The sequence below is a fragment of the Geotrypetes seraphini genome, chromosome 6, assembly GCF_902459505.1.
Source record: "Geotrypetes seraphini chromosome 6, aGeoSer1.1, whole genome shotgun sequence".
Taxonomy (NCBI): Eukaryota; Metazoa; Chordata; class Amphibia; order Gymnophiona; family Dermophiidae; genus Geotrypetes; species Geotrypetes seraphini.
In genome coordinates this window covers 76,641,889-76,668,660 of record NC_047089.1, presented here as the reverse complement: position 1 = coordinate 76,668,660, position 26,772 = coordinate 76,641,889, and the positions used below count along the sequence as shown (strand labels likewise).

At 42.6% G+C, this 26,772-nt stretch overlaps 1 protein-coding gene across 5 annotated transcripts in view; it reads left to right on the top strand.

Annotated features, from left to right (window-relative positions):
• DIAPH3 (diaphanous related formin 3) overlaps positions 1 to 26,772 on the top strand; it is a 394,284-nt gene that overhangs the window by 137,429 nt on the left and 230,083 nt on the right. For all 5 annotated transcript variants that reach the window (XM_033949909.1, XM_033949907.1, XM_033949908.1 and 2 more), the window contains one exon: positions 2,519 to 2,633. In XM_033949909.1, coding sequence (XP_033805800.1) covers positions 2,519 to 2,633 — 115 coding nt within the window. The remainder of the gene's footprint in view (positions 1 to 2,518; positions 2,634 to 26,772) is intronic.

Genomic DNA, 26,772 nt, shown 5'->3' with positions numbered 1-26,772 from the left:
CCTTGCTACTCAGTGGTCCCAAGCGACGGATCCTTGTTCACGACACATATCTGTGACATCATCTCTTCGTCAGTCTCTTCAATGGTGGTTGGTATCCTCAAATCTATCCAGAGGTCTTCTATTCCATCAGCCCCCTCATCAACTGGTCATCACCACCGACGCCTCTCTTTATGCATGGGGAGCTCACTTGAACGAGTTCCAGACTCAAGGTCTTTGGACAGCCCAGGAAAAGAAGCATCAAATCAATTTCCTGGAACTCAGAGCGATGTTTTATGCCCTCAAGGCCTTCCAACATCTTCTCTTTCCTCAGGTCCTTCTGTTGTGCACAGACAATCAGGTTGCGATGTACTACATCAACAAACAGGGTGGGACAGGCTCTCGCCTTTTATGCCAAGAAGCCCAAAAGATCTGGAATTGGGCCATAGATCACCATCTCTTCCTGAAAGCTATCTACATTCAGGGAGCACAGAATTCTTTAGCGGACAAACTCAGCAGAATTCTCCAGCCTCCCGAGTGGACACTCGATCCTGTAACTCTGCAGTCTATCTTCACTCAATGGGGCACTCCTCAGATAGACCTCTTTGCAGCTCCTCACAATCACCAGCTGCCCCTATTCTGCTCCAGACTTTACTCTCCTCACCGTCTGGCAGCGGATGCTTTTCTCCTAGACTGGTCGAATCTGTTCCTGTACGCCTTCCCTCCTCTGCCTCTAATGTTGAGAACCTTATTCAAGCTCAAGAGGGAACGAGCCACAATGATTCTGATTGCTCCGAGGTGGCCCAGGCAACATTGGTTCTCCCTTCTACTTCAACTCAGTTCCAGGGAACCTTTTCTTCTTCCTCTGTTTCCTTCTCTGCTTACGCAACAGCAGGAAACCCTTCTACATCCCAACCTCCAGTCTCTGCACCTGACAGCTTGGTATCTCTCGGGCTGACATCTCATGATACTCTTTTATCTCAGCCTGTTCGTTCCATTCTGAATGCCTCCAGGAAACCAACCACTCTGCAATGTTACCATCAGAAGTGGACGAGATTTTCCTCCTGGTGTCTTCTTCATCATCTTGATCCAACTTCTCTGGCAGTGGAGACATTGTTGGATTATTTGCTTTCTTTGTCTGACTCTGGCCTTAAGTCCTCTTCCATCAGAGTCCACCTCAGTGCCATTGCAGCTTTTCATGAGCCAGTCCATGGAAAACTTCTCTCAGCTCATCCCCTGGTATCCAGGTTCATGTGAGGGCTTTTCAATGTGAAACCACCTCTTAAAGCCCCTCCTGTTATCTGGGATCTCAATGTAGTTCTTTCCGCCTTAATGAAGCCTCCATTTGAACCTTTGGCTACCTCTCCTTTCAAGTTTCTCACTTGGAAAGTGCTTTTCCTTATTGCTCTTACCTCTGCCAGGAGGGTCAGTGAGCTTCATGCACTGGTCGCAGATCCACCTTTTACGGTTTTTCACCATGACAAGGTGGTTTTGCGTACACATCCAAAGTTTCTCCCTAAGGTTGTCTCTGAATTCCATCTCAACCAATCCATTGTTCTACCTGTTTTCTTTCCAAAACCTCATTCTCATTCTGGAGAACAAGCTTTACATACTTTGGATTGTAAAAGGGCTCTGGCTTACTATCTAGAGCGTACGAAACCCCACAGATCAGTTCCCCAACTTTTTCTGTCCTTTGATCCAAATAAATTAGGACGTCCCGTTTCTAAACGTACGTTGTCTAATTGGCTGGCAGCGTGCATTTCATTCTGTTATGCTCAGACCGGACTGACACTGGAAGGTTCTGTCACGGCCCATAGAGTCAGAGCAATGGCAGCTTCTGTAGCTTTCCTCCGTTCCACTCCTATTGAGGAAATCTGCAAGGCTGCTACTTGGTCCTCAGTTCACACTTTTACATCTCATTATTGTCTGGATGCTTTCTCCAGACGGGATGGACACTTCGGCCAATCTGTTTTGCAAAATTTGTTTTCCTAATGGCCAACCTTCCCTCCATCCCTCTTTTTGTTAGCTTGGAGGTCACCCATCAGTCAAGAATATGCTGCCTGCTTGTCCTGGGATAAAGCACAGTTACTTACCGTAACAGGTGTTATCCAGGGACAGCAGGCAGATATTCTTGCGTCCCACCCACCTCCCCGGGTTGGCTTCTTAGCTGGCTTATACTAACTGAGGGACCGCGCGCCTCTGTCGGGCGGGAAGGCACTCGCGCGTGCGCGGTGCGGCCGAGCTAGAACTTTCTAAAGTTCTTAGAGTGCAATCACTCTAAAATTGTCCGTACCGGGGCTCCGTCGGTGCCGTCACCCATCAGTCAAGAATATCTGCCTGCTGTCCCTGGATAACACCTGTTACGGTAAGTAACTGTGCTTTCTTGAAGTTAGATCTAAATCAAATCTAAAACTAGAGAATGCTGTTAGAGGTAATCTTTTGCACAGCAAAGTTCCATATTGATGCTTGTTCAGTTTGTTTTGTCATATGAAGTACTGATCATATTTTTAAAGTAAATCTTTATGGGCTTTTCAATTTGAAGATTAGACCACATGAAATGTCTGAAAATTGTTTCTGGATAATAGCAAATGAGAACAAATATGAAGACATTGACTTGCTTTATCAACTTGAGCATACCTTTTCCTGTCAGAAGAAAAGTAAGTGTGTTTTTTAAAATTATGCTGAATATTGATTTTCATTGTTTTATACAGTATATACCATCATTGGCACCTTATATAAATATAATTGAGGATAGCTTTTCCCATGAATTTAAAACTTAATTCCTTTTTCCATACATAAAGAATATGAAATAGGTATTGAATTACCTTGCAAACAGAGTTGGCTTATAATATTCCCAAGGCTTCTAGTTTTGGTAAAGGTAGTAGAATAGAGAGCTTTGGAGTGAATGAGAGATTTCTAATTGTAGAATTGTGGTAGTAAACTTAAACATTTTATGTGATATTAAAGAGCATGTGTTTGTAAAAAAAATCTTTATATATTGCTTAAACTACCAGTTAAGATCAAAGCAGTTTATAAAATAATCCAATCAAAGTAATGAAAACAACTCTATTAAAAATAGGAAAGAAAAATAAATAAAAATCCAAGCACTCACAAATTCACATAAACTTTACAGTATACATATACTTTGCAATTAAATTGTCACAGAGAATTTTAGTCGTATCATGAAAAAGTTAATTGAAAGTAATGAGCCTTTAAATGTCTTTTAAAATTTATTAAGGATTCCTCTTTTCTCATCTCCAATGGTATACTGTTCCATAATACAGGGCCCAAATAAAAACAAATACAAATTTCTAGTTGTCTCAAGATGAGCCTTAGAAATATAGGTAAAGCTACTCTATTATCTTTTAATGATCTTAATAATCAACTGGGACAGTGGTCTTTGCTAATTTTTAAGCGAGGGCAATTTTGGGTCCAAATGTGAGTGGAGAGTTGACAAATATCTTTCCTAGGAGAAAGAAATGAAGCTGGTGATAACTTAGTACAGTTTTGCAAAATGAACCAACTGTCAACCATGAATACACATTTCCAACACCACAAACGTTGCCAGTACATATGAACCTCTCCAAATGGCATGTTTCAAAATCAAATTGACTACATCTGCAAAGGATCAGAGGTAGAAATCTGCAGTTTTGACTTCAAGGACTAAACCAGGAGCTGATTATGGAAGTGACCATGAACTTTAGACATGCAAGATCAAAGTAAAGCTTTGCAAGAAGATGATCATTAGAAACCTCCCAAAATATGATATTGAAAATATTCCATCAGACTATTGAATAAATCTAGACAACAGATTTGCCTGTCTTGATCCAGGAGATAGAGAGCCCAAAGAGTGATGAAGAGATGGAAAGCCAAGAAATCACCTTAGATCTGAGAAGAAACCAGAAAAGTAGTAGAACAAAGAAGACAAGCAAAACTCTCCAGTGATAGATATAAAGTATCACAATTGAACCAAGTGTTTTAACGTCAAGTTTGGCAAGACAGAGAATAATATCTAAAGGTTATATGTCAGAAAATTGAATCAGAACATGTAAATGGAAAAACCAGATTAGCATATCAGAAGTTTAAAAGATTGTGGCAGAAATTCCAGCCTTGACTGGGGATGTTTAAAGATGCCAATGGAATGATATTTAATGATCCAGAAGGCCTTAAAAAGAGTTGGCAAGAATATACAGAAAATGTATACAAAAAAGGCAATGAGGATAACATTGAACTGGAAACTGACACCAATGAACCAGATATTATAAAATAAGTCATAACAGCAATTAAAGCTTTATTGAAAAATAAGTCACCTGGTATCGATGGTATTCCGATTGAATTAAAGGCTCAGAAGGTGCTATCATGGCCTCAATCGACTGTGTCAACTGATTGGGAAGGAGAAAATATGACCAACAAATTGGAGAAGATCATTGTTCATACCTATACTGAAGAAAGGTGACGCTAAGGACTTTAACAACTACAGAACGATTGCATTAATTCTACACACCAGCAAAATATTGCTGAAAATAATGCAATGAATGCTACAATCATACGTTGAGCAAGAACTACCAGAAGTTCAGTCTGGTTTCAGAAAAGATCCAGGATCAAGAGACATTATTAAGAACATTCGATGGATATTGAAGAAGAGCAAATGCCACAAGCTCTTATGCTTTTGCTTTATCTACTACAATGCTTTTGACTGTATGGATCAGGGGTCTTCAAAGTCCCTCCTGAGGGCCGCAATCCCCAATGAATATGCATGAGATCTGTGTGCATGCACTGCTTTCAGTGCATATTCATTAGGGAAATCCTGAAAACCCGACTGGATTGCGGCCCTCAAGGAGGGACTTTGAAGATCCCTGGTGTGGATCATGATAAACTATGGAGAACTTTAGCACAATGGGAATAACTAAACACACAACTTAGCTGAGACAAAATTGATCATCATTCCCTTCCCTGCGGATAACCACAGGAAACAATCCTGTGTCATTCTTTAGTGTCTATCTCAACCTCAGTACTTCTACACCAGCATTCTTCAATGCAAATCTTGAGGGTCAGTGGTTGTGCCTACTCATTCTCCGATTCATCCCTTTCTTCTTAAAGAATAACATGGAGATGGTTTCCTGCGGTTATCTGTGAGGAAGGGAATGGTAATGAATTTTGTCACCTAGCCTCTGCAAAAATCAAGAAGCTGCAGTGAGAATAGAATATAGCAGCACTGATTGGTTTCCAATAAAACGTGACATCTGGCAAGGATGCATCTTGTCACCTTACCTGTTCAATCTTTATGGTGAAACCATCTTCAGAAAAGCAAATTTGGAATAATCTAATCTAATCTAAACCTTAAATTAATCTAAACCATGTGCCCAAGGCCCCGCCCCCAGGAGGGACCTAAGGCTCCCGGGCCTATTCTGATTGGCCCAGGCGCCTTAGGCCCCACCAGTAGGCGGAGCTTTGGGACGGATGGGCCAATCTGGCCTCATTCCGTCGTCGGCTGCCTGCCGGACAGGCGGGTTTGGCTCCCGTCTGTCCGGCCAACTACACAAAGGTACGGGAAGGGGGGTGGGGGTGTCGTGGGGGTCGGCCAGGGGGGTCGCGGGTCAGCTGGGGGGGCGGTTGGAGGTTCTTGGGGGGGCGGTCGTTGGGAGGGGGGTTTGCGTCGAGGGCAGGAGGGCCTGGGATCCCTCCTGCCCGTAATGTAGTGCGGGGTGGGGGTAGGGGGTCGCGTGGTCAGGAGGGTTTGGGCTCCCTCCTGGCCCGAACAACTAGCGGGGAGGGGGGTCGCCAGGGCCAGGAGGACTTGGGCTCCCTCCTGGCCCGATATTGTCAGGGAGTTGGGGAGTCGGCGGGGCAAGAGGGTTTGGGCTCCCTCTTGCCCCGATCGTGTCGGGGGTGCCGCGGTTGGCTGGGGCAAGAGGGCTTGAGCTCCCTCTTGCCCCGATCGTGTCGGGGGTGCCGCGGTTGGCTGGGGCAAGAGGGCTTGAGCTCCCTCTTGCCCCGATCGTGTCGGGGAGTCGGGACCGCCAAGAGGAAGCAGCAGGACACTGGTAGGAGCTTCTACATGATGGGGGGGGGGGTCGGGAGCCTGTGGGGGTGCGAGCGGTCCTTCAGGGTGGGGGTGCGGGTGCGGGTGGGAGTGCGTGCGAGCGGTCCTTCGGGGTGGGGGTGCGAGCGGTCATGCGGGGGGGGTGAATCGGACGTCGGGGGGGCATCAGGCTTTCAGGGTGGGGACAGGACTTCAAGGGGGAGAGGAGAGTCGGGGCGGGCGAAAGGAGAGTCGGGGCGGACAAAAGGAGAGTCGGGCAGCATGCGCGGTATACGGGTGTGCGCGGTATATAAAAATTTCTGTACATAAATTTGTGTTTTTTGCGCGCTATACCCGTGTGCGCGTTTTACACAGGTGCGCGTTATCTATGTGAAAATACGGTACTCCAAGTGTGGTCTGACATGTTGCTTCTATCTCTTCAATATCACCAAAATTTGCCCCTTTCTCTCTGAGCACACTCCCCGGACCCTTGTCCACGCTCTCATAACCTCACGCTTAGATTGCTGCAAAATTTTCTTTTTTTTATTTTTATTATTTAACAGTAAAATAATACAAGTAATAACACTTGATTGAGAAATACAGTCCATCATATATCACCAGGAAATTAAACAATAATAAAAATTAAATTAGCCTTCCTTAGACCACTAAATAGAAAGATGTATTTTAGTGCTGCCCAATTCAGAGAAAAATATTTCGATTCGATTCACCCCGCTGAATCGATTATTCAATTCGATTCACTGTTAATGACACAGCTTTTTAAGTTTAAACATTTTATTTAACCAAGGTAATATCATATCAAAAATTCCCAGCTTCCATCCCCAGCCCCCCAGACTCACCAGCCTCCCTGCCGATTCCCAGCTTTCATCCTCAGCCCCCCAGACTCACCAGCCCTCCTGCCGATTCCCAGCTTCCATCCCTAGCCCCTCAGACTCACCAGCCCCCCTTCCGATTCCCCAGCCCCCAAGACTCACCAACCCCCCTACTGATTCTCAGCTTCCATCCCCAGCCCCCAAGACTCACCAGCCCCCCTGCTGATTCTCAGCTTCCATCCCCAGCCCTAAGACTCACCAGCCCCCCTGCTGATTCTCAGCTTCCATCCCCAGCCCTAAGAATCATCAGCCCCCCTGCTGATTCTCAGCTTCCATCCCCAGCCCCCCTGCCTATTTCAGGTTCTATCCCCAGGCCCCAAGATTCACCAGCCCCCCTGCCGATTTCAGCTTCTATCACCAAGCCCCAAGACTCACCAGCCCTCCCTGCCGATTTCAGCTTCCATCACCAGCCCCCCCTGCCGATTTCAGCTTCCATCCCCAGCCCCCCTGCCGATTTCAGCTTCCATCCCCAGCCCCCCTGCCGATTTCAGCTTCCATCCCCAGGCCCCAAGACTCACCAGCCCCCATTCCGATTCATTTACTTACTGGACTGGATATTAAATCGCGGGGAAGAGAGAAGAAATGCGGGGAAAGAGCCAGCCAAAATTGTATGTGCTGCTGCCGAGGTCTGCTGTACGAGGTCCGCTTGCTCGCCGATTGACTCTCCCACTCCTTTCATTTCTTCCGATGTAACTTCCGGTTTCGCAAAACCGCAAGTTACATTAGATGGGTAGAGTCTGGCGGCCGGCGGCGTGAAATATCCCGAACTCGTCTTGCAGCTGAATCGGTAAGTCCGGTTTTTAACAAAAACAAACCGATTCGAATCGATTCACCTGATTGAATCGGTGAACCAATTCGAATCGTGAATCGGGTAGCACTAGTGTATTTAGCTAGGGACAGAAAAGAAAATATAAACTTTAAGAAGAAGAGATTTTTAAGTCTAAGAAAGATCTCAGTTGCTGTGGTAAGAAAACCATATATTTGTTTCCTAAGTAATGAATCGTACATTTACATGGGTACACTAATAGAAAGGTACCATCCAACTTTTTTACTTCATCTCTCATTATAAGAAATTCCTTTCTCCTATCTTGTGTCACCTTAGCAACATCAGGATATATCCAGATTTTTTGACTACAAAACACCTGAGAGTTTTGGAAGAATAATTTCATTACTGCATCTAAATCTTGCTGAAATACAAAGGAAACTACTAGAGTTGCTCTTTCTGCCACTTCTGTAAGTGAAGTTTCCAAAATATGAGAAACATCGTCTAATGGATTTACTTCCTCTTGAAGTTTTTCTTGACGTTGAATTAGATCACTGCTCAAAGCCTGACCAACTTTATTCAGTTGTGGTGACAAATCTTGTTAATAGGTGGGATAACTTGAGTCGGCAAAGACAAAATTTCAATTAGATATTTCTTGAAGAACTCCAATGGAGAAAGAAGAACAGATTTGGGGAAATTCAATAATTTCAAGTTTAACCTTCTGTTATAATTCTCAAACTGTTCCATTTTCTGATGTATCCCATTATTATCCTTAACAATTTCAAACACTATCTTTAAGATTTTTCATTTCAGACTGGACCGGTATAACTTGAGTTAAGGATTCAGATTTCTCTAGCTCCAATTTACTAGACAAATTTTCAATTTTCCCAGATAGCTGTGATATCTCCTGGACTGATTTTTCCACCATTACTTCCAATTTATGGAATGCTTGCCAAATCCCTTCCAATGTAACCGTCATGGGAGCGGTTGCAAATTCAACAGCTCCTTCACTTATAGCAAGAGAACTAGATTCCTCAAATCTTGCCTCTACAATCTACTTCGCAATCTACTTCTAACTGGTATCCTGCAGCATTGCCTCTTCCCCTTGCAATCTGTGCAAAACTCTGCTGCACGACTTAACTTCTACCAACCTTGCTACGCTCAGGTCACCCCTCCTTAAATCACTTCACTGGCTCCCTATCTGCCATCGCATACAGTTCAAGGTCTTATTGCTGACCTACAAGTGTGTTTATTCTGTTGCCCCCTCAATATGTCTTCTCGCTTCTCTCTCCTTGTACATCTCCCAGAGAACTCTGTTCCTCAGATAACATAGCTTTACCCTTCTCCTCCACTGCCAATTCTAGACTGGAATAAATTACCCGAGTTTGTCCGTCAAGCCCCTTCCCTTGTTTAAAAGCAGACTGAAAACCCACCTTTTTGATATAGCCTTCAATACTTAACCCTACTCCTCTGCTCACCAACCCAGTCAGCTGATTAACTATTCTCCTTAACTGTATCCATGTCATCCTGTTTGTCTGTCTTGGCTGTTTAGATTGTAAGCTCTTTCAAGCAGGGACTGTTTTCTTCTTCTTTGTGACTCTGCAGCATTGTGTGCGTCTGGTAGCGCTAATAGTAGTAGTCAATTACAGATGCAAAAGCTGGGCACTACAGAAACAAGACATAAAGAAGATTTGACTCATTTGAGCTTTGGTGTTAGAGAAGGATTTTATGCGTGCTGTGGATCACCAGAAGAACTAACAAATCTATTCTGGAAGAGATCAAAACTGGCTATGTCACTAGAAGCCCAAATGATGATGCTATGGCTGTCTTATTTTGGTCATATTGTCAGAAGGATGACATGTTTGGAAAGATCAAACGAACCAGGCTAGGAGGGTGACCTGCAATCATATGGCTGGACATGTTGAAAACAACCATGGGGATGATGATGGAGGAACTTACTGGACTAGCACAAAACCAATTTCTTTTTAGATCTGTAATTCATCAAGTTGCTAGGACTTGGAGCACAAGTTGATGGCACCTAAGAAGAAGAGAATTGAATATAAAATCATTTTTCCTACCTTTGGTGTCTGGTGATTTTATTTTCTAATCATCTTTTCCAATCTCTGGTTGAACTTTTTCTGTCTGTGCTATTAACTGTGTTTCGAGGGCCCTATGTATCCAAATATCTGAAATTAAAGGGTGAGATGAGTTTAAGGTGAAGAGGGTAGCAGAGCAATTTTTAACACTACAACAAACTAATATTTCTAGTGTAAAACTGCACCAAAAACAGACCATGGGTACTTTGCTGAAATACAAAAATTGCAGGGAAAGAGGTTTTAGAGGTGGGGACCTTGCCTCTGGCTGAAGAAACCTTTAAATTTCACTTTTGGAGACACCAATCCCCTTAGGCTATAATAGCTTTACTCACTGTGCAATTTGCATGCCTGCTTCAGCTTAGGAGTATAGCTGGGACAAATAGAAAAGAACTTTGCCTCACAGGTTTGTGATACGGACTTTGGTCTTCAAGCTGCCAGTCGGACCAAGGTCAGACTGAGCTTCAACCCTTGAAAAACCTCATGTTATGAAGGGGGAGAGGACCACACAGCCAGCCCCCTTAAGCCTGGCTAAGTCAGGACGGAGCCAAATAGCCTGCACTCAAGCTCCTGATAAATCAGGAATGCGAGCAACTACACAGGAGACAGTCCCTGAGCTCAAAAAATACAAAAGTAAGTTGGCTAGGTAAGTGTCCCTGAGAGCTGATCCTTCTAGCAGCAGACTTCCACAGTGCAAATCTGTGTCTGTTCCCAGGCAGAGGTCCTAACAAGTGGGAACCTCTGGGCAATGAGCCTCCTATCAAGAAAATAGAAAAAAACACCCCAAAATAATAAACCCAAAAAGCAGAACAGAAACACTTCTGAGCAATTTATTTGCAGAAAAAAAAATGAGGGGCAGAAGCAGCTCCCTGGGAAGGAGTCTTAGTTCAAAAGATGACTGACAGCATTATGCAAGCAACTTGCAGGTTCAGATGCATAACCCTAGCGTTCAGGACCATTAGACACATCTACAAGAGAGAATATTATTGAGGTATCTTTAATCTGCCAGAATATGGAATTAATTTTTGACATGCAGCAAGCTGGTTTGATCTACAAAACAGTCTGTTCTATGTATTCCAGTGGGGCACTTCAGAAATTAATTTCTTTCTTGTAACACTGAAAACGCAATACAGCAGACCCTCAATATTCGCGGGGGTTAGGGGGCAGAGCTGGCCCACGAATATTGAAAATTTGCTAATAACTTTTGGGCTGGCTCCGACCACCCCCGCCTCCCTCCTTAAGTTGATTAATACCCAAAGCTGCAGCCAGTGGTCTAGCGATTTTTTCGTGGCAGGAACGATCTTCCTACACTCCTGCCCCGTGCAGATCTCTCATCCAAAACTGCGGGAATTCACGGCAGCCATTTTGGATGAGTGTTCTGCATGGGGCAGGAGCGTAGGAAGATTGCTTCTGCCCTGAAAAAATGCTAGACCACCAGGTAAGGTTGGGGTGGTTCCGGTTTTAGGAAATCGCAAATAATCGAAATCGTGCATCCTAAAACCGTGAATCGGGAGGGGGAAGTGTATTTAGGAACTTCATTTTAAAGATTACATGGATTTTAAATTTTCAAAATAAAAATAGAAATTCTTTAGTGATCTTTTTATGGGTTTTTATCATAAATCTAGTAGAAGGGTTTACACAACTAGTGATGTATTGAGCTGGAACGTAAAAGTATAATGTCCTTTTTATCACCATTTGCTTAAGATTGCCAATGACAGCAGTGATTAATAATAATTTGTTGACAAACTGACATCAGTAAACTTCTGTTGTTATAAGCTGTTTTCCAGCAGCCTCTAAAATTAACTGACAGATGTTTCCAATCTCATTTAAAATGGCTAGCTTATTTACATGATTTTGATAACACCAGTTGCTAAATGCAGAACACAGTGTTTCAGTATTTTAAAGATGTGTCCTTGACCTTATTTCTCCTGGTTTCTTAGAAACCTATGAAATTGCAAAATGTAACAGCTTCACTCTCAGGGAGATTAACACTTAGAAACATAGAAACATAGAAAGTGACGGCAGATAAGGGCCAAGGCCCATCAAGTCTGCCCACACCAATGACCCTCCCCTACCTCCCTTTGTGAAGAGATCCCACCTTTCGATCCCATTTAGCTTTAAAATCAGGCACACTGCTGGCCTCAATTACCTGTATCGGAAGACTATTCCATCGATCTACCACCCTCTCGGTGAAGAAGTACTTCCTGGTGTCGCCATGCAATGTCCCTCCCCTGATTTTCCACGGATGCCCTCTTGTTGACGTGGGTTCCTTGAAGAAGAAGATATCCTTCCCTACCTCGATACGGCATGTGAGGTATTTGAATGTTTCGATCATGTCCCCTCTCTTCCTGCCTAAACTTGTACATATAATAATATAATCTGTTTTCTGATATTGTATGCCCTTTCTGAAATGTTCTGGCCAAGTCAGTGTAGCATAGCTAGGTTTAAAAGGAATTCAGGAGGGAAAGTTTCATAAACCATTTATAGAGCTCTACTGAGTAGGGACTCTTTCTTGAATGTTTTAATGTTCAGTGCTGCATACAGTTAGCAGTGCAATAGAAATAAGTTGTAGCAGTATATAGCATATTTTACTATTTGTCTGAATACGAATAATAAAAAATATTCAGCTTTTATTTTGTTTGAAAGGTGGTATATAAAGTTCCCAATAAACATGAATTATGATTATTGAGCTTTAACATAAAGATGATGATAATTAAAAAAAAAAAAAAAAAAATTAAATCAGAGATCGTGTTTCAGGAGGATTTAGTATAGTAGAGACCCAGATTATTTGTATTTGAATTTAAATCGTTATTTAGCCAAACATGAATAATTGGGGCATTATTTATTGATTTATATACCACTTATAGTATAATCCTAAGTGCTTTACATTGAATAGGGAAAATACTTAGGGCCTCTTCTATGAAACTGCGCTAGCAGTTTTCTAGCGCGGGGAGCCGCACTGAATGGCCCGCGCTGCTCCTGAGTCTCATAGAGTTCCTATGAGCGTCGGGAGCAGCGCAGCTCTCTGTGCTAGAAACTGCTAGCGCAGTTTAATAGAAGAGGGAGCAAGAGTACCTGATTGCTATCTGTCTCAGTAGGATTACAATCTAACTATGGTACCTAGGATACCTGCCCAGGTTCATAAGGAGTGGCACTGGGATCGAACCCACAGCCTCAGGGTGCCAAAGCAGTGGCTTTAACCACTAGACCATTTCTCCCTAATTAGCAGGTTGACTTGGTAAAGAAATGCAGCTGCTTTTTGGAATCTGGCATGTTTTTCGTAGTAGCCAGCGCTAGTCACTGTCAAAAACAGGATGCTGGGCTTGCTGGATCTTGAGTCTGCCCCAACATGACACACTTTTTTTCTGATGTATTTGAAACATTAAAAGTGATATATAGAAATAAAGCAAAACATAAAAAGAAAATACAATTACTTTTTATTGGACTAACAATACATTTTTGATTAGCTTTCAAAGATAACACTTCAGATCAGAAATGAGCAAATGTTGACAAATCTTGGCATTTATAAATGAAATATAAAAGCAAGCTGTATAATTTTATAGTTTTATAATGTGATAGAAAACCTAGATCTTTCTGAAGTCTTGTCTGGTGGGTTTCAAAATATTTCATTTTGATCTCAAAGGCTTTATGTTCCTGGATTGTCTGCGCTCCTCGAGTGAGTATAGCTGCAACTTACCCAGGCGTTCCTCATACGGGAGATCCTTGAGTCCCGAGACCATCCTGGTGGCCATTCGCTGAACCAACTCAACTCTCGGCACATCTTTTTGGTAGTGTGGCCTCCAGAATTGTACACAATATTCAAGATGAGGTCTCACCATGGATCTGTACAACGGTATTATGACTTCGGGCTTCCGGCTAACGAAACTTCTGCGGATGCAACTCATCATTTGTCTAGCCTTGGATGAAGCTTTCTCCACTTGATTGGCAGTCTTCATGTCTTCACTAATCATCACCCCTGTCTTGTTCTGCTGTAGTCCTTGCTAAGGTCTCACCATTTAGGGTGTGAGATCTGCATGGATTTCTGCTGCCAAGGTGCATGACCTTACACTTTTTGGCATTGAAGCTTAGTTGCCCAATCTTGGACCAGTGTTCCAGTACGAGTAGGTCCTGCTTCATACTGTCGGGCACTGTGCTTTTGCCCACTATGTTGCATAGTTTGGCGTCATCGGCGAATAATGTAATTTTACCTCGAAGCCCCTTAGCCAGGTCCCTTACGAAGATGTTAAATAGGATCGGGCCCAAGACCGAGTCCTGCGGCACTCCACTGATCACCTCTGACATTTCGGAGAGGGTACCGTTCACCACCACTCTTTGGAGCCTACCTCTAAGCCAATCTTTAACGCATGCAGTTAATGTTTCACCTAATCCCATCAAACTCATCTTGCTCAATAACCTGCGGTGTGGGACGCTATCAAAAGCTTTACTGAAGTCCAAGTATATGACATACAGGGACTCCTCCATATCCAGCTTTCTTGTTACCCAGTCAAAGAAGCTGATCAGATTGGATTGGCAGGACCTTCCCTTTGTAAATCCATGTTGATGGGGATCTTGCAGATTCTCCTCATTCAGGATAGTGTCTAATTTGTGTTTGATTAGTGTTTCCATAAGTTTGCTCACTATCGATGTGAGACTCACTGGTCTGTAATTCGCAACCTCCGTCCTGCATCCCTTTTTGTGGAGTGGAATGACGTTAGCTGTTTTCCAGTCCAACGGGACTCTTCCTATATTTAGGGAAAGATTGAAGAGCACAGATAACGGTTCCGCCAGGACATCACTCAACTCCCTAATCACCCTGGGGTGTAGATTGTCTGGTCCCATGGCTTTGTTCACTTTGAGTCTTGATAGTTCACAGTAGATGCTGCTGGGCGTAAACTCGAAATTTCGAAATGGGTCTTCCGAGCTTTCCCTTGTCTGCAACTGTGGATCGGATCCCGGCGCCTCGCAGGTAAAGACTGAGCAGAAGTATTCATTTAGTAGTTCGGCTTTATTGGAATCCGATTCTACATAATTCCCATCTGGTTTCCTAAGGCGTACTATCCCATCTGTGTTTCTTTTTCTGTCGCTAATATACCTGAAGAAGAATTTATCCATCTTCTTAATGTTCTTTGCTAGATTGTCTTCCATTCGGAGTTTGGCCTCTCTGACCGCTGTTTTGACAGCTTTAGACTTGGCCAGTAGTCTTCCTTAATTTCTCAATTTCCTGATTGTTTGCAGGAGACAAATGCTCTTTTCTTCTTTTTTACAAGGTCCGAGATCTCCGCAGAGAACCACTGGGGTTTATTGTTTCTCCGCCGTTTACTCACTGTTTTTATATAGCAGTCGGTTGCTTCATGTAGGGTAGATTTCAGAGTTGACCACATTACCTCTACATTATCTGTTTCGGCTTGATTTTGCAGCGCCTGATGGACGAAATCTCCCATGCTTTTGAATTTAGTGCCCTTAAAGTTGAGGACCTTTGTTGATGTGTTTGATCTAGTGAAACCTTTCCTGAGGTTGAACCACATCATGTTGTGGTCACTGGAGGCCAACGTATTGCATACCAAAACCTCTGTGACACTTTCTCCGTTGGTGAGTACCAGGTCCAGTATTGCCTGGACTCCAATACCATCTGTTTGAGTTGTTAAATCTTTTTGAAAACCACCTTTGCATATACAAATATTACAACAAAAGAAGATAGAGCTTCGACCATATGAGTTTTCTGTATATTAAGGGATCCTTTTATCAAGCTGCGGTAGGGGTTTAATGCGCGTAATACCGTGCATTAAACTGCCTGCCTTGCTAGCTGCTAACGCCTGCATTGAGCAGGCGTTAGTTTTTTAGCCGGCCGCGGGGGTTAGCACGTGATGAAATGTCCAACGCGCTAACCCCACTAGCGCGGCTTGATAAAAGGACCCCTAAGCGTTTGAATCACAGAGGCCATTTCTTGATTAGTGGTGCTGGTATAATAGTTCCCTATACCTTTCCCTGGATACTGTGTTCATTGGGTAAATCTTGCTTATCTGTACCCTTCTCCACTGCCAACTCCAGACTCTATTCCTTTTTTCTAGCTGCATCATATACCTGGAATAGACTGAATCAGATCATGAAGGTCAGTCTCTGGCTGTATTCAAATCTAGGCTAAAAGTTAACTTGAAGCTGCTTTTAATTCCAATCTCCTGTTCACCTGTTCTGTTACCCATGTTTTAATCCAGGGGTGTCCAACCTTTTGGCTTCCCTGGGCCGCATTGGCCTAAAAAATGTTTCTGGGGCCGCACAAATGCGCGAACACTGCAGAAAAACAGAGGAGGGAACTGGGGACAGCTGATGAAAACACTGCATCACCCTCGACCGGGGCTGCACAAAAAAATTCACGGGGCCACATAGGTTGGACACCCATGCTTTAATCATTTCCACAATAAGAAATTCCCTAACTCCTTATTTGTCTTGTTTAAAATAGATAGTCCCTGCTAAACAGAGTTGATAATGTCATATGTATTTAATATACAGTGCTGCTACTTCTAGTAGTGCTATAGAAATAAGTAGTAGTTAATTATTTTTTTAAGTTTAATCTTCAAGAAAACCAACTATAGTTAGTTGATAGCACCCTCATATTTATAAAGGTCAGAAGAATAATTGAATTTGATTAATTATATCTATTGTGGTGTGTTTAATTCTTTATCTGTTTCAAATTAGAAACAGAAAAGAAACAGGGTGGAGGTGGGAAACTTTCTATACTCCTAAATATAACAATATTGATCAAATATTAATGGTGCAAATGGGGTCCTTAGTGTGAGGTGATAAGCTCTATAGATCGAGTACAAGGCTCAATGAAATGCTTAAGAAACATTGTCCAGAAACTCCACGTTTCAAGCCACATACCATCAAAGGTAACCATGGCTGTGTGTGCTCATACATTGAAAGCAGTTATATAATCAATAAACAATAAACTTAATATTGTTCTAGTACCTTTTGTGTGCTTTAATTTGAGGTTTTGTTCAAATTAGAAACAAAGCTTTTTTTTACAAAATCTTACAGGGAAAGTTTAATAGCCCCAAATCATAATAAAATACATACTCCAAGTTCACATAATGAGATCTGCATTAGATAAATATCCACCAAGGAAAAATATGCTGCTATCTATATATCCCTAAATATATGTATTGAACATTCTGCAGTGTAATTAAACATTTGAATGGAAATTTCAAGAAGAAAGAAGCCCCATGGCCAATACAGGAGATCTTAATTCCAAAAATTTATTCTGTTTCACATGGGTTGTTCTTACCACATAAGGGAAAATCTGTAATTTCTGACCACAAAACTTTTCATTTTTCTTCTTGATATTTCTTCTTGAAATATGCCCTAAATATCTTATATTCACAAAGCAGTTGCCAAAAGTGGGACATGTTGTTTGGCTTCCTGCGAAGTTTCCAAAAACGTAGTCAAATCTATCTCTGAAATAACTTCTAATACATTCATATTCACACATCAGAATTAGTAGCATTTTGTCTTTTGAGGTAAATATATTTAAAATTAATAAAGAGCAGTCCTGAGACACAAAACTTTTAAATAGTTCCTGAACAAGATCTCTAGGGAAAGTAAAGGAATAACGGGAAAATTCAATATTCACAAATTCTTAGCTCTATTAAGGTTTTCCAACTGTTCATTTAAAAAATAAAATAAGGTAACCTTTATTTCCAATGTACTGTACTTGTTGCCTTTAGTATTAATACTTTAGGCTCCAATTCATTCAAACATTTATCACAAACTGACAGGTTATTTTTTTTCAGTAGAGACCAATGCTTGAGAAGCTTGCTTAGTCCAGTGATTCCCAACCCTGTCCTGGAGGAATACCAGGCCAATCGGGTTTTCAGGCTAGCCCTAATGAATATGCATGAGAGAGATTTGCATATGATGGAAGTGATAGGCATGCAAATTTGCTTCATGCATATTCATTAGGGCTAGCCTGAAAACCCAATTGGCCTGGTGTTCCTCCAGGACAGGGTTGGGAACCACTGGCTTAGTCTAATCACATAATTGCACAACAGAGCCTTTAAACATTGATTCTGTCCCCTTCATGAGCATCCAGGTATCAACTAACTATTAGAGATTGCCATGGGGACAAATTTGTCCCTGCAGGATCTATCTCTATCCTTATCCCGACCCTGCAAATTCTGTCCTCATCTTCACAAGCCTTGAACAATTTTAAAATCATAAGTACAGATGAGGATAGAGTTTGCAGGGATGGGACAGGGACAGAAATCATAGGAATGGGATATGTATGGAAATAGATCCCACAGGAATGGAGACTAATTTGTCCTCGTGTCATTCTTTACTAATCATCAGCATTGTGCATTCAGTTCTGGTCTTATTTCAAGAAAGATATAGCAGCGCTAGAAAAGGTTCAAAGAAAAGCGACCAAGATAATAAAGGGGATGGAACTCCTCTCGTATGAGGAAAGACTAAAAAGGTTAGGGGTTCTTCAGCCTAGAAAAGAGATGACTAAGGGGAGATATGGTTGAAGTCTACAAAATCCTGAGAGGAGTAGTGGATCTATTTTTTATTTTTTTTTACTCTGTCAAAAATTAATGACTAGGGGACACGCGATGAAGTTATAGGGAAATACTTCTAAAACAAATAGGAAGAAATATTTTTTCACTTAGAGAATAGTTAAGCTCTGGAATGCATTGCCAGAGGTTGTGGTAAGAGCGGATAGCTTAGCAGGTTTTAAGAAAGGTTTGGACAATTTCCTGGAGGAGAAGTCCATAGTCTGTATTGAGAAAGACATGGGCGAAGCTACTGCTTGCCCTGGATTGGTAGAATGGAATCCTGCTACTCTTTGAATTTTGGCCAGGTACCAGTGACCTGGATCGGCCACTATGAGAATGGGCTACTGGGCTTGATGGAACTTTGGTTTCACCCAGTAAATCTATTCTTATGTTCTTATGATGTCTGCTTTAGTGAACCCAGAGAGAACTCTAGGCAGAGATCCAGGGCAGGAATCAGAAATGAAGAGCTCAGACTAGGAGAACTATCTTGCCTAGTCTCCAGTTCTGCAACACCTTGAGGTCCGGGAACCAATATTGAAGACCCTTTTGCAGGGAAAGTTAAAGAAGTTATAGGAGGGGAAGGGGTTAGGGGATCTCCAATACCGAGAGATACTCTAGAAAATGATTGAAGAGTAGAGGAGGCCCCCCCGAACTCCTATCTAGTGAGATGACTTTTTGTATATGTCTGTACACAGGGCCAACTAAAGCAACCCATTAAGGAGTAATACCATTAATCTTTCGATTTTTGCTCATATTGTTACAAACATAATGCACTTACAGACAGAGGGCGTGAATTCCAAATTCTGGCCTCGGCCTCCTTCAGGATCCAGAGTAGTGTACCCCTTTTGTCATGCCCTTGTGGCCATGTGCTGCAGGGCTTGCAGTGCTCTTATGGTCTTCCCAAAGGCCCCATAGGTGACATCAAGAAGGCCTTTGCACAGGTGTCCAAAGCAATGCTTTGGAAAACTTGCACCCAAATTGACAATAGCCATCATCCAACAGCTCCCATCTATTTTGTTAAGAAAACTCCTTTGGGAATGACATGAATCCTATTCTCCTCACATAACCTTCAAATAATGAGCTTTTCTACAATTTTTTTTACTGGCTTTGATATGATAGTTTGCATTATTTAAGAAGTTAGACTTTACTACTATCAGACTAACTGTATAATTATAGTGGAATTTAAGTTTTGGCATACAATTTCAATGTTTTCTGGTTCTGTTTTTAATACCCATCTTCTTAAACGGGATACTCCCATTTTTTTATGGGACACTGTTGAAAAACATTCATTTACCCCATCATTTTGCAGTTTTTGAGATTCTGTGCAGATGGGTGTTTTGTATAAAAGCTAAAAGCTATTACAGGATTCAATTTCCAAAGATAAACGAGAATTATTTCTCCATTTTAATAATATGTTTAATCCCTTTGCATTTGAGAAAACGAAGTCATTAATGCGGAAATGGAAATCAGCTTATTTAACTCAATAAATCCAAATTGATCCTTTTGAGCAAGATATGTCCTGACTTACATGAATATACAGAAATATAGAAAGATTATACACATTCCAATAGATTACACAGGCCAACAAAAAAGAAAAAAAAAATTCTTGGTGCCTTGGGTTTTTTGACCTATTCCTGAGGTTAAATGGGTCACTGATTCAGAAAATTGCATTGGATAGACCACATCAGCTCTAGTTTCATAGTTATGGTTGAATTTATGCCTTTTGAATAGTAGAGACAAACATAGACATTGGGCAAAAAAAGATTGGCTTCCGACGAAATATATGGTGGTTGGAGGACAAAATGTAATCAATGAACCTTTTGGTAGCATGAGATATAATCATGCTGCCACCACTACAGATAAATATAGACCTGATGAAACAATTTGTAAAGGCTATGAATAAAGACAGTTTGGCCCTGATTCTACAAAGTGCGTCCCGATTTTAGGCAGCTGTAGGCGTCCTACAGCTGTCTAATCAGCCAATCGGGATGCACATGTTTTAAAAAAATGCTCCCCAGGCAGGCCGCCTATATTGAAGGCGCCTCCGGGAGCCTAGGGAGGCCCGCAAGACGCCTAAGCTCGCCTAAGGGCCTTAGGTGAACCTAGGCGGCCCTACGTGTCTCCCTAGTAGAGGAAGAGACACTTACAATGTAGGCCAGCAAAATGCTGGTCTACATTGTAAGTAGACGTGGCCACTATACTTATGGTGGCAAGGGATCTCTCTGCCGCTGTAAGTATAGCGGCTGCGGCCGCCTGTCCGATTGCCGGCAGGAGGGTGCCCAACCCCTCCTGCCGGAAGATGCCCCCACTCCCTCCGACACTACCATTGCCGGAAGGAGGGTGCCCAATCCTTCCTGCTGGAAGACGCCCCCCCTCCGCGCTAACAGCCCCCAAACCTCCCCCCCACCAAACTAACCTTTAATTGCTATCCGGATGGGTCTTGCCCGTCCAGCAGGCAGGCCTGCCTCGTCGAAATGAGGCGTGCCTGCCCCTTCCCGCCACACCCTGCAAAGCCTAAGACCTGATTGGCCCAGGCTCTAGAAGCCTGGACCAATCAGGCCTTAGGCATAGCGGATCCGCCCATCCCCACTAAGCTTAAGGCCTGATTGGCCCAGGCGCCTAGAGTGTGTGTGGGGGGGCATCTTCCGGCAGGAGGGTTTAGGCACCCTCCTGCTGGCAATCAGTAGTGTTGGGGGGAGTGGGGGCATCTTCCGGCAGGAGGGTTTGGCCACCCTCCTACCGGCAATCGGTAGTGTCGGGGGGAGTGGGGGCATCTTCCGCCAGGAGGGTTTGGGCACACTCCTGTTGGCAATCGGACAGGCGGCCACTATACTTATCGTGGCAGGGAGATCCCTTGCGGCCTCGTCTACTCTAACCCGATTCTGTAACCGGCGTCTGTAACAGAATCAGGGTTTAGTGTAGGCCCGATTCTGTATAGGACGCCTCTCCTGGGCCGTCCTATACAGAATCCGGGCCCTTGTGTATTGAATGCATAATGCATATGTTACCTGGATTTACCATGGAAAAACTGAAGGCAGGAATTTTCAATGATCCACAGATCAGACAACCTATAAATGACCCACATTTCATAGCATCAGTGAATTAAATTTAATCATGTGTCTGATTTTCATTTGTTCTTGTTGTGAAAACTTTCTTAGCAACAAGAAGACAGACAACTACATACAGTTAGTAGAGGATATGTGCTTTCATTTCAATAGGCTTGAGTGTTAAAGTCCATTATTTGCACAGTCACTTAGAATCGCTTTCCAGAGAACCTTGGTGACGTAAGAGAAGAGCAAGGTGAAAGATTTCACCAAGACATAACAATGGAAGCCAGATACCAAGGAAGATGGGCTGCACCCATAATGGCAGACTATTGTTGGAATCTTATGTAGAAGTCTTACAAAAGGAACTTCTTGTGTGTCGAATGAAAGGAAAGTTTGTATCATAAACGTGCTTTTGGTATGAAATAAGTAGATTTTCATGTTGTATACTTTTTTGTTTTAATTTTTAATATGTTTTCTTCATGCTTAAAAGATATGAATTTAAACACTACATTAAAATATCCTGATTTTTAATGGGCAAGCGGAGTGAAAAGTCGTATATGGCACATGTTCTGTATCTCAAAAACTAGAGCTGATAGAAGAACACTGGTGCCATTTTTGGAATCAGCAGATAAAATATACCCAGAAACAGGTCTAACATTTTAGACACCAAAATGAGTGTTGGCCTTTGTTATTATTCTGCAAAGATAGTATTATAAACAGTTTTTTAATACATTAAGTGAACAGGTGTGAAGGAGGTACTTCACTTGAAGGAATAACTTCATGGTAAGGAAGTTGAATATCATGTATGTATAAAAATGTGTATATTCAGTAGAACAAATAGCTGATGTAGCATCCAAGCGACATCCTTTAAGGGGATTTTATTACTTGATTTGCTTGCAGCATTTTAAAGATTCTTGTCTTAGAATATTTTTTTTTTTTAGACAAAAATAATTTTATTTTTAATTTCATTAACAGAAAATGCAGGGTTTTTTTTGGGTTTTTTTTAATTTCTTTATTGATATTTTGAACTTGACAATGTATACATTTGAAAAATCGGAAAAAAAAAACTATATGAAAATACACTATTAACATCAGAAATATTACAATAAAAATTTTAAATCCCTTCTTAACCTATAACAGTAATGATATTATATTATACTCATCAATATTATAGAATATTATGAAATTTATACTAGAGAATGACACGGGGAGCGATCCCCGCAGCGAACCGCTGCGTGGCTGCGGTTTGGCTGCGGGTTATGGTGACCTCATTAGCAAATCGCCGCAGACGCGGGGACAAATCCTTTCACCGCCCGCAAAAACGGTGAATAGATTTGTCCCCGCAGGCCAATGTCCCCCCTTCTAGGAACCGCTATTTACCTGTGTTTCACCGTGTTCGTGACCGGGTGTTAGATGTCTCCGCCATGTTGTCTGTCTCCTCCAACTTTCGATCCAACTCGCACGTTGCCGCATTTACTCTCGATCCAACTTGCATTTGTCAGATCAACCCTTCCTGCCAATAGAACCCGCACCCCCCCCCCGACGATCGCCGGAAGGAAGGTGCTCAGCCCTTCATGCCGACAGAACCAGCCCTCCCCAACGATCGCGGCAGTAGGATATCCAACCCCTCCTGCCAGCTCCCCAACAGCCCCCCTATGATCACTGATAGGAGGGTGCCCAACCCCTCCTGCCGGCCCCCCCAACGGCCCCCTATATCGCCAATAGGAGGGTGCCCAACCCCTCCTGCTGGACCCTCCCCCAACAAACCCCGCCATCCCGAAACACCACCCTTAGTCTTACTTTCCAAGTTGGACCGGACAGCTCGCTCGTCTGGCCAGCAGGCCTGCCTCCGTCCAAATGAGGCGGGCCCGCTCCTCCCCTGCCCTGCCTAACCCACAGGATCCTAGGGCCTGATTGGCCCAAGCACCTAAGGCCCCTCCTATAGCGGGAGTGGCTTTAGGTGCCTAGACCAATCAGGCCCTAGGATCCTGTGGGTTGGGCAGGGTAGGGGCGGGCCCGCCTCATTTGGACGGAGGCAAGCCTGCTGGCCATACGTGTGAGGAGCCGTCCGGTCCAACTTGGAAAGTAAGACTAAGGGGGTTCCGGGGTGGGAGGGTTCATTGGGGGAGGGGTCCAGCAGGAGGGGTTGGGTACCCTCCTGCCGGCGATCTTAGGGGAGGCCATTGGGAGGACCGGCAGGAGGGGTTGGGTACCCTTCTGCTGCGATTGTCGGGAGGGCCGTTGGGGGGGGGTCTACAGGAATACACAGTCTAGTACCCGAACTCGCAATCTGGGCAACTGCAACTGGGCAACCTGATCCCGAAATCTGAGCAACTGCCTGCTGCCGTCGCGTATGCTGGGACTCCTGCCTTCGTGTATCTGCCGGATACACGAAGACAGGAGTCCCAGCAAAAGATGCAGCTGCAGGAAGTTGCTAGTCAGCTGACGCTGATGCCGGAGCTTCTCTTCCTGCCCAGTGTACACCAGGTACTGCTGGACAAGGGGAGGAGGGGAAGAAGGACGGGAGAAAGGATACTGTTGGACAGGAGGGAAGGGGTACTGCTGGACAATGGGAACAGGGAAGGGAGAAGGGGTACTGCTGGACAAGGGGGAAGTAAAAGGAAGGGAGAAGCGGTACTGCTGAACCTGGCAGAAAAGGAGGGAAAGGAAAGGTGCTACACACTGGAGGGGAAGGTGAGATGGTGCATGGGGAGAGAGCATGTTGGGTTGTGGGGTGCGAAGGAGGGATACCACTGAGGGAAGAGGCAAGGACAGAGAGAGAAAGTGTGCAGGAGGCAGAAAGTGTTGGACTCATGGAGAGGGCAAGATGGATGGGGAGGACAGAAAGGAGGGAAGGAGAAATGTTACACTGGGGAAGGGGGAGAGCGCAGAGAGTGAAAAGTTGGACTCATGGAGGGAGAGAGAGAGATGCTTGGTTGAGGGAAGGAGGATTAGAGGAGAAGCATACAGGAGGGGTTGGGTTCCCTCCTGTCGTGATCGCTGGGGGGAGGGGAGACTTGCAGCCGTAGCCGCGGTCACTATGCTAATCACGGCAGGGAGATCTTTGCCACGATTAGGTACAGCGGCCGCGTCTACTTACCATGTAGGCTAACATTGTAAGCATTAAAAGTACATGTCGTGTTTGTTTTTGTATAGTTATTAACTAATATTTAACTAAGTTTAAAAGTTTTAAAGTTTTAAAGAATGTTTCCTTTATACGTAAATAAAGAAAAGTATATAAAATCGTACCCGTTTGAGGCTTTTATGTATGCAGCGGTGGCGGTGACGGGGCGGTGAAGGGAATGGCGGTGACGGGGCGGTGCAGAGGATGGTGAGACGGGGACGGGGCGGTGACGGGGACCAATTTTTTCACCGTGTCATTCTCTAATTTATACCTCTAAATAAATAATACACATCCCCCACCCACCCTGGATGTGCAAAGGAATCTAACATAAAGAAAAATGAATCACTTTAATTATAATGTGACAAAATTAGTTAATGGACCCCAAATCCCCTTAAAGGATTTAACAAACCCTAAACGCTCTGCCATAATCTTTTCATATTTATATGTTGCACATACAGTTGCCCACCAAAAACTAAAATTAATCCTATCATGATTTTTCCAATTAGATGTGATCATTTGAACCCCTATTCCTGATAAGATCATGAAAAGGCGACTATTATTTCTATCCAAAGTGGGTTTATCATGCAGAATCGTTCCAAAAATTATTGCTTCATATGTCAAAGGAATAGAGGATTGAAGAATATTATTAATTTGCCCCCAAATCGACTTCCAAAAGCCAAGTATCAATGGACAAAAAAATAAAAGATGATCCAAAGTCCCAATATCAATATGACAATGCCAACATCTATTAGATTTAGAACTATCTACTTTATTCAACCGAACTGGAGTCCAAAAAATTCTATGTAATAAAAACAACCATGTTTGTCTCATAGATGCTGACATTGTACATCTTAATCTCCAAGTCCAGATTCGTGGCCAACGAGAAACAGAAATATGCTGTTTTAACTCGATACTCCAAATATCTCTAAGACTATTTTTTGGTTTTTTATTTAAAAATCCAGAAATCAATATATACCACTGGGCAGCCTGATGTCCTATTAAATCTGTTTGGTAGCAAAGGATTTGCAAGCTAAAATAAGTTTTCAAATTTTTCCATTCAGGGAACCCCATCTGAATAGTCTGCTTCAACTGCAAGCACCTATATTGTTGAGTGTTTGAAATACCAAATGAATGCTGCAGTTGTGAAAACTCAAGCAGATTACCATTAGAAATAAGATCATCTAATGTCCTAATATTTGCCTGCATCCAATTCTTCCAAGCGATTCCAGCACCGCCTATTTGAATCTTGGAGTTTAACCATAAGGACTGTAAAGTAGATTTCATTATTGGTACTTCTGTTAATTTATCAATAAATTTAATAGTTTTCCAAGTATCCAATAAAATTATATTGTCCTTAGCATATTTATGAAATCTGATACTTAATACATGTGGAAGTCTCATAGGGGACACCAAATTCCGTTCCAAATATAACCAATCTGGTTGATGATCAATAAGCTCAGGGAGGATCCAATACATACCTTGATGCAATATATAGGCTTGACGGTTCCTATAAAAGTTTGGAAAATTTACCCCACCCTCCACAATTGATTTTTGCAACAATACTAAAGCAATTCTTGGTTTTTTCCCAAGCCAAACAAATTTTGTCAAAATATTATTTAATTTTTTGTAAAAGGACTCTTGAAAATAAACTGGTAACATACTCATTTGGTAACAAACTATAGGCAAAATCATCATCTTTACTGTTTGCACTCTCCCCCACCAAGAAATATGTAAAGGATTCCATTGCTCACACAATTCTGTAACTTTTAGTAATAAGGATTTTTCATTTACCTTCATTATTTCTTCCAATGTACTTTTTATCCAAATTCCTAAATATTTTATTCCATCTTTCTTCCAACTAAACTGAAATGAATCAAATAAGCCTTTTATACAATGTACATTTAGTGGAAGAATTTCTGATTTATTCCAATTTATTTTATAACCTGAAAATTTTCCAAATTTATCAATCAAATCCAATAAATGTGGAATGGTTGACTCCGGATTTCTCAAATGAATCAAAATATCATCTGCATAATCAGAAATTTTATATTCCCGACCTGCATAAGGAATACCTTCTATCTCCCTTGATTGTTGAATAGCTAAAAGTAGAGGTTCCAAAACAATATCAAATAACAAAGGAGATAATGGACAACCCTGTCTAACTCCCCTTTCTAAAAAGAACCTTTCTGAAAAAGTATTATTTATATATAATCTAGCAGATGGGGAGCTATACAGGGATTGTATAAATCGAGAACCAATACCAAACCAATCCATTGCTTGATACATAAAAGTCCATTCTACCCGATCAAAT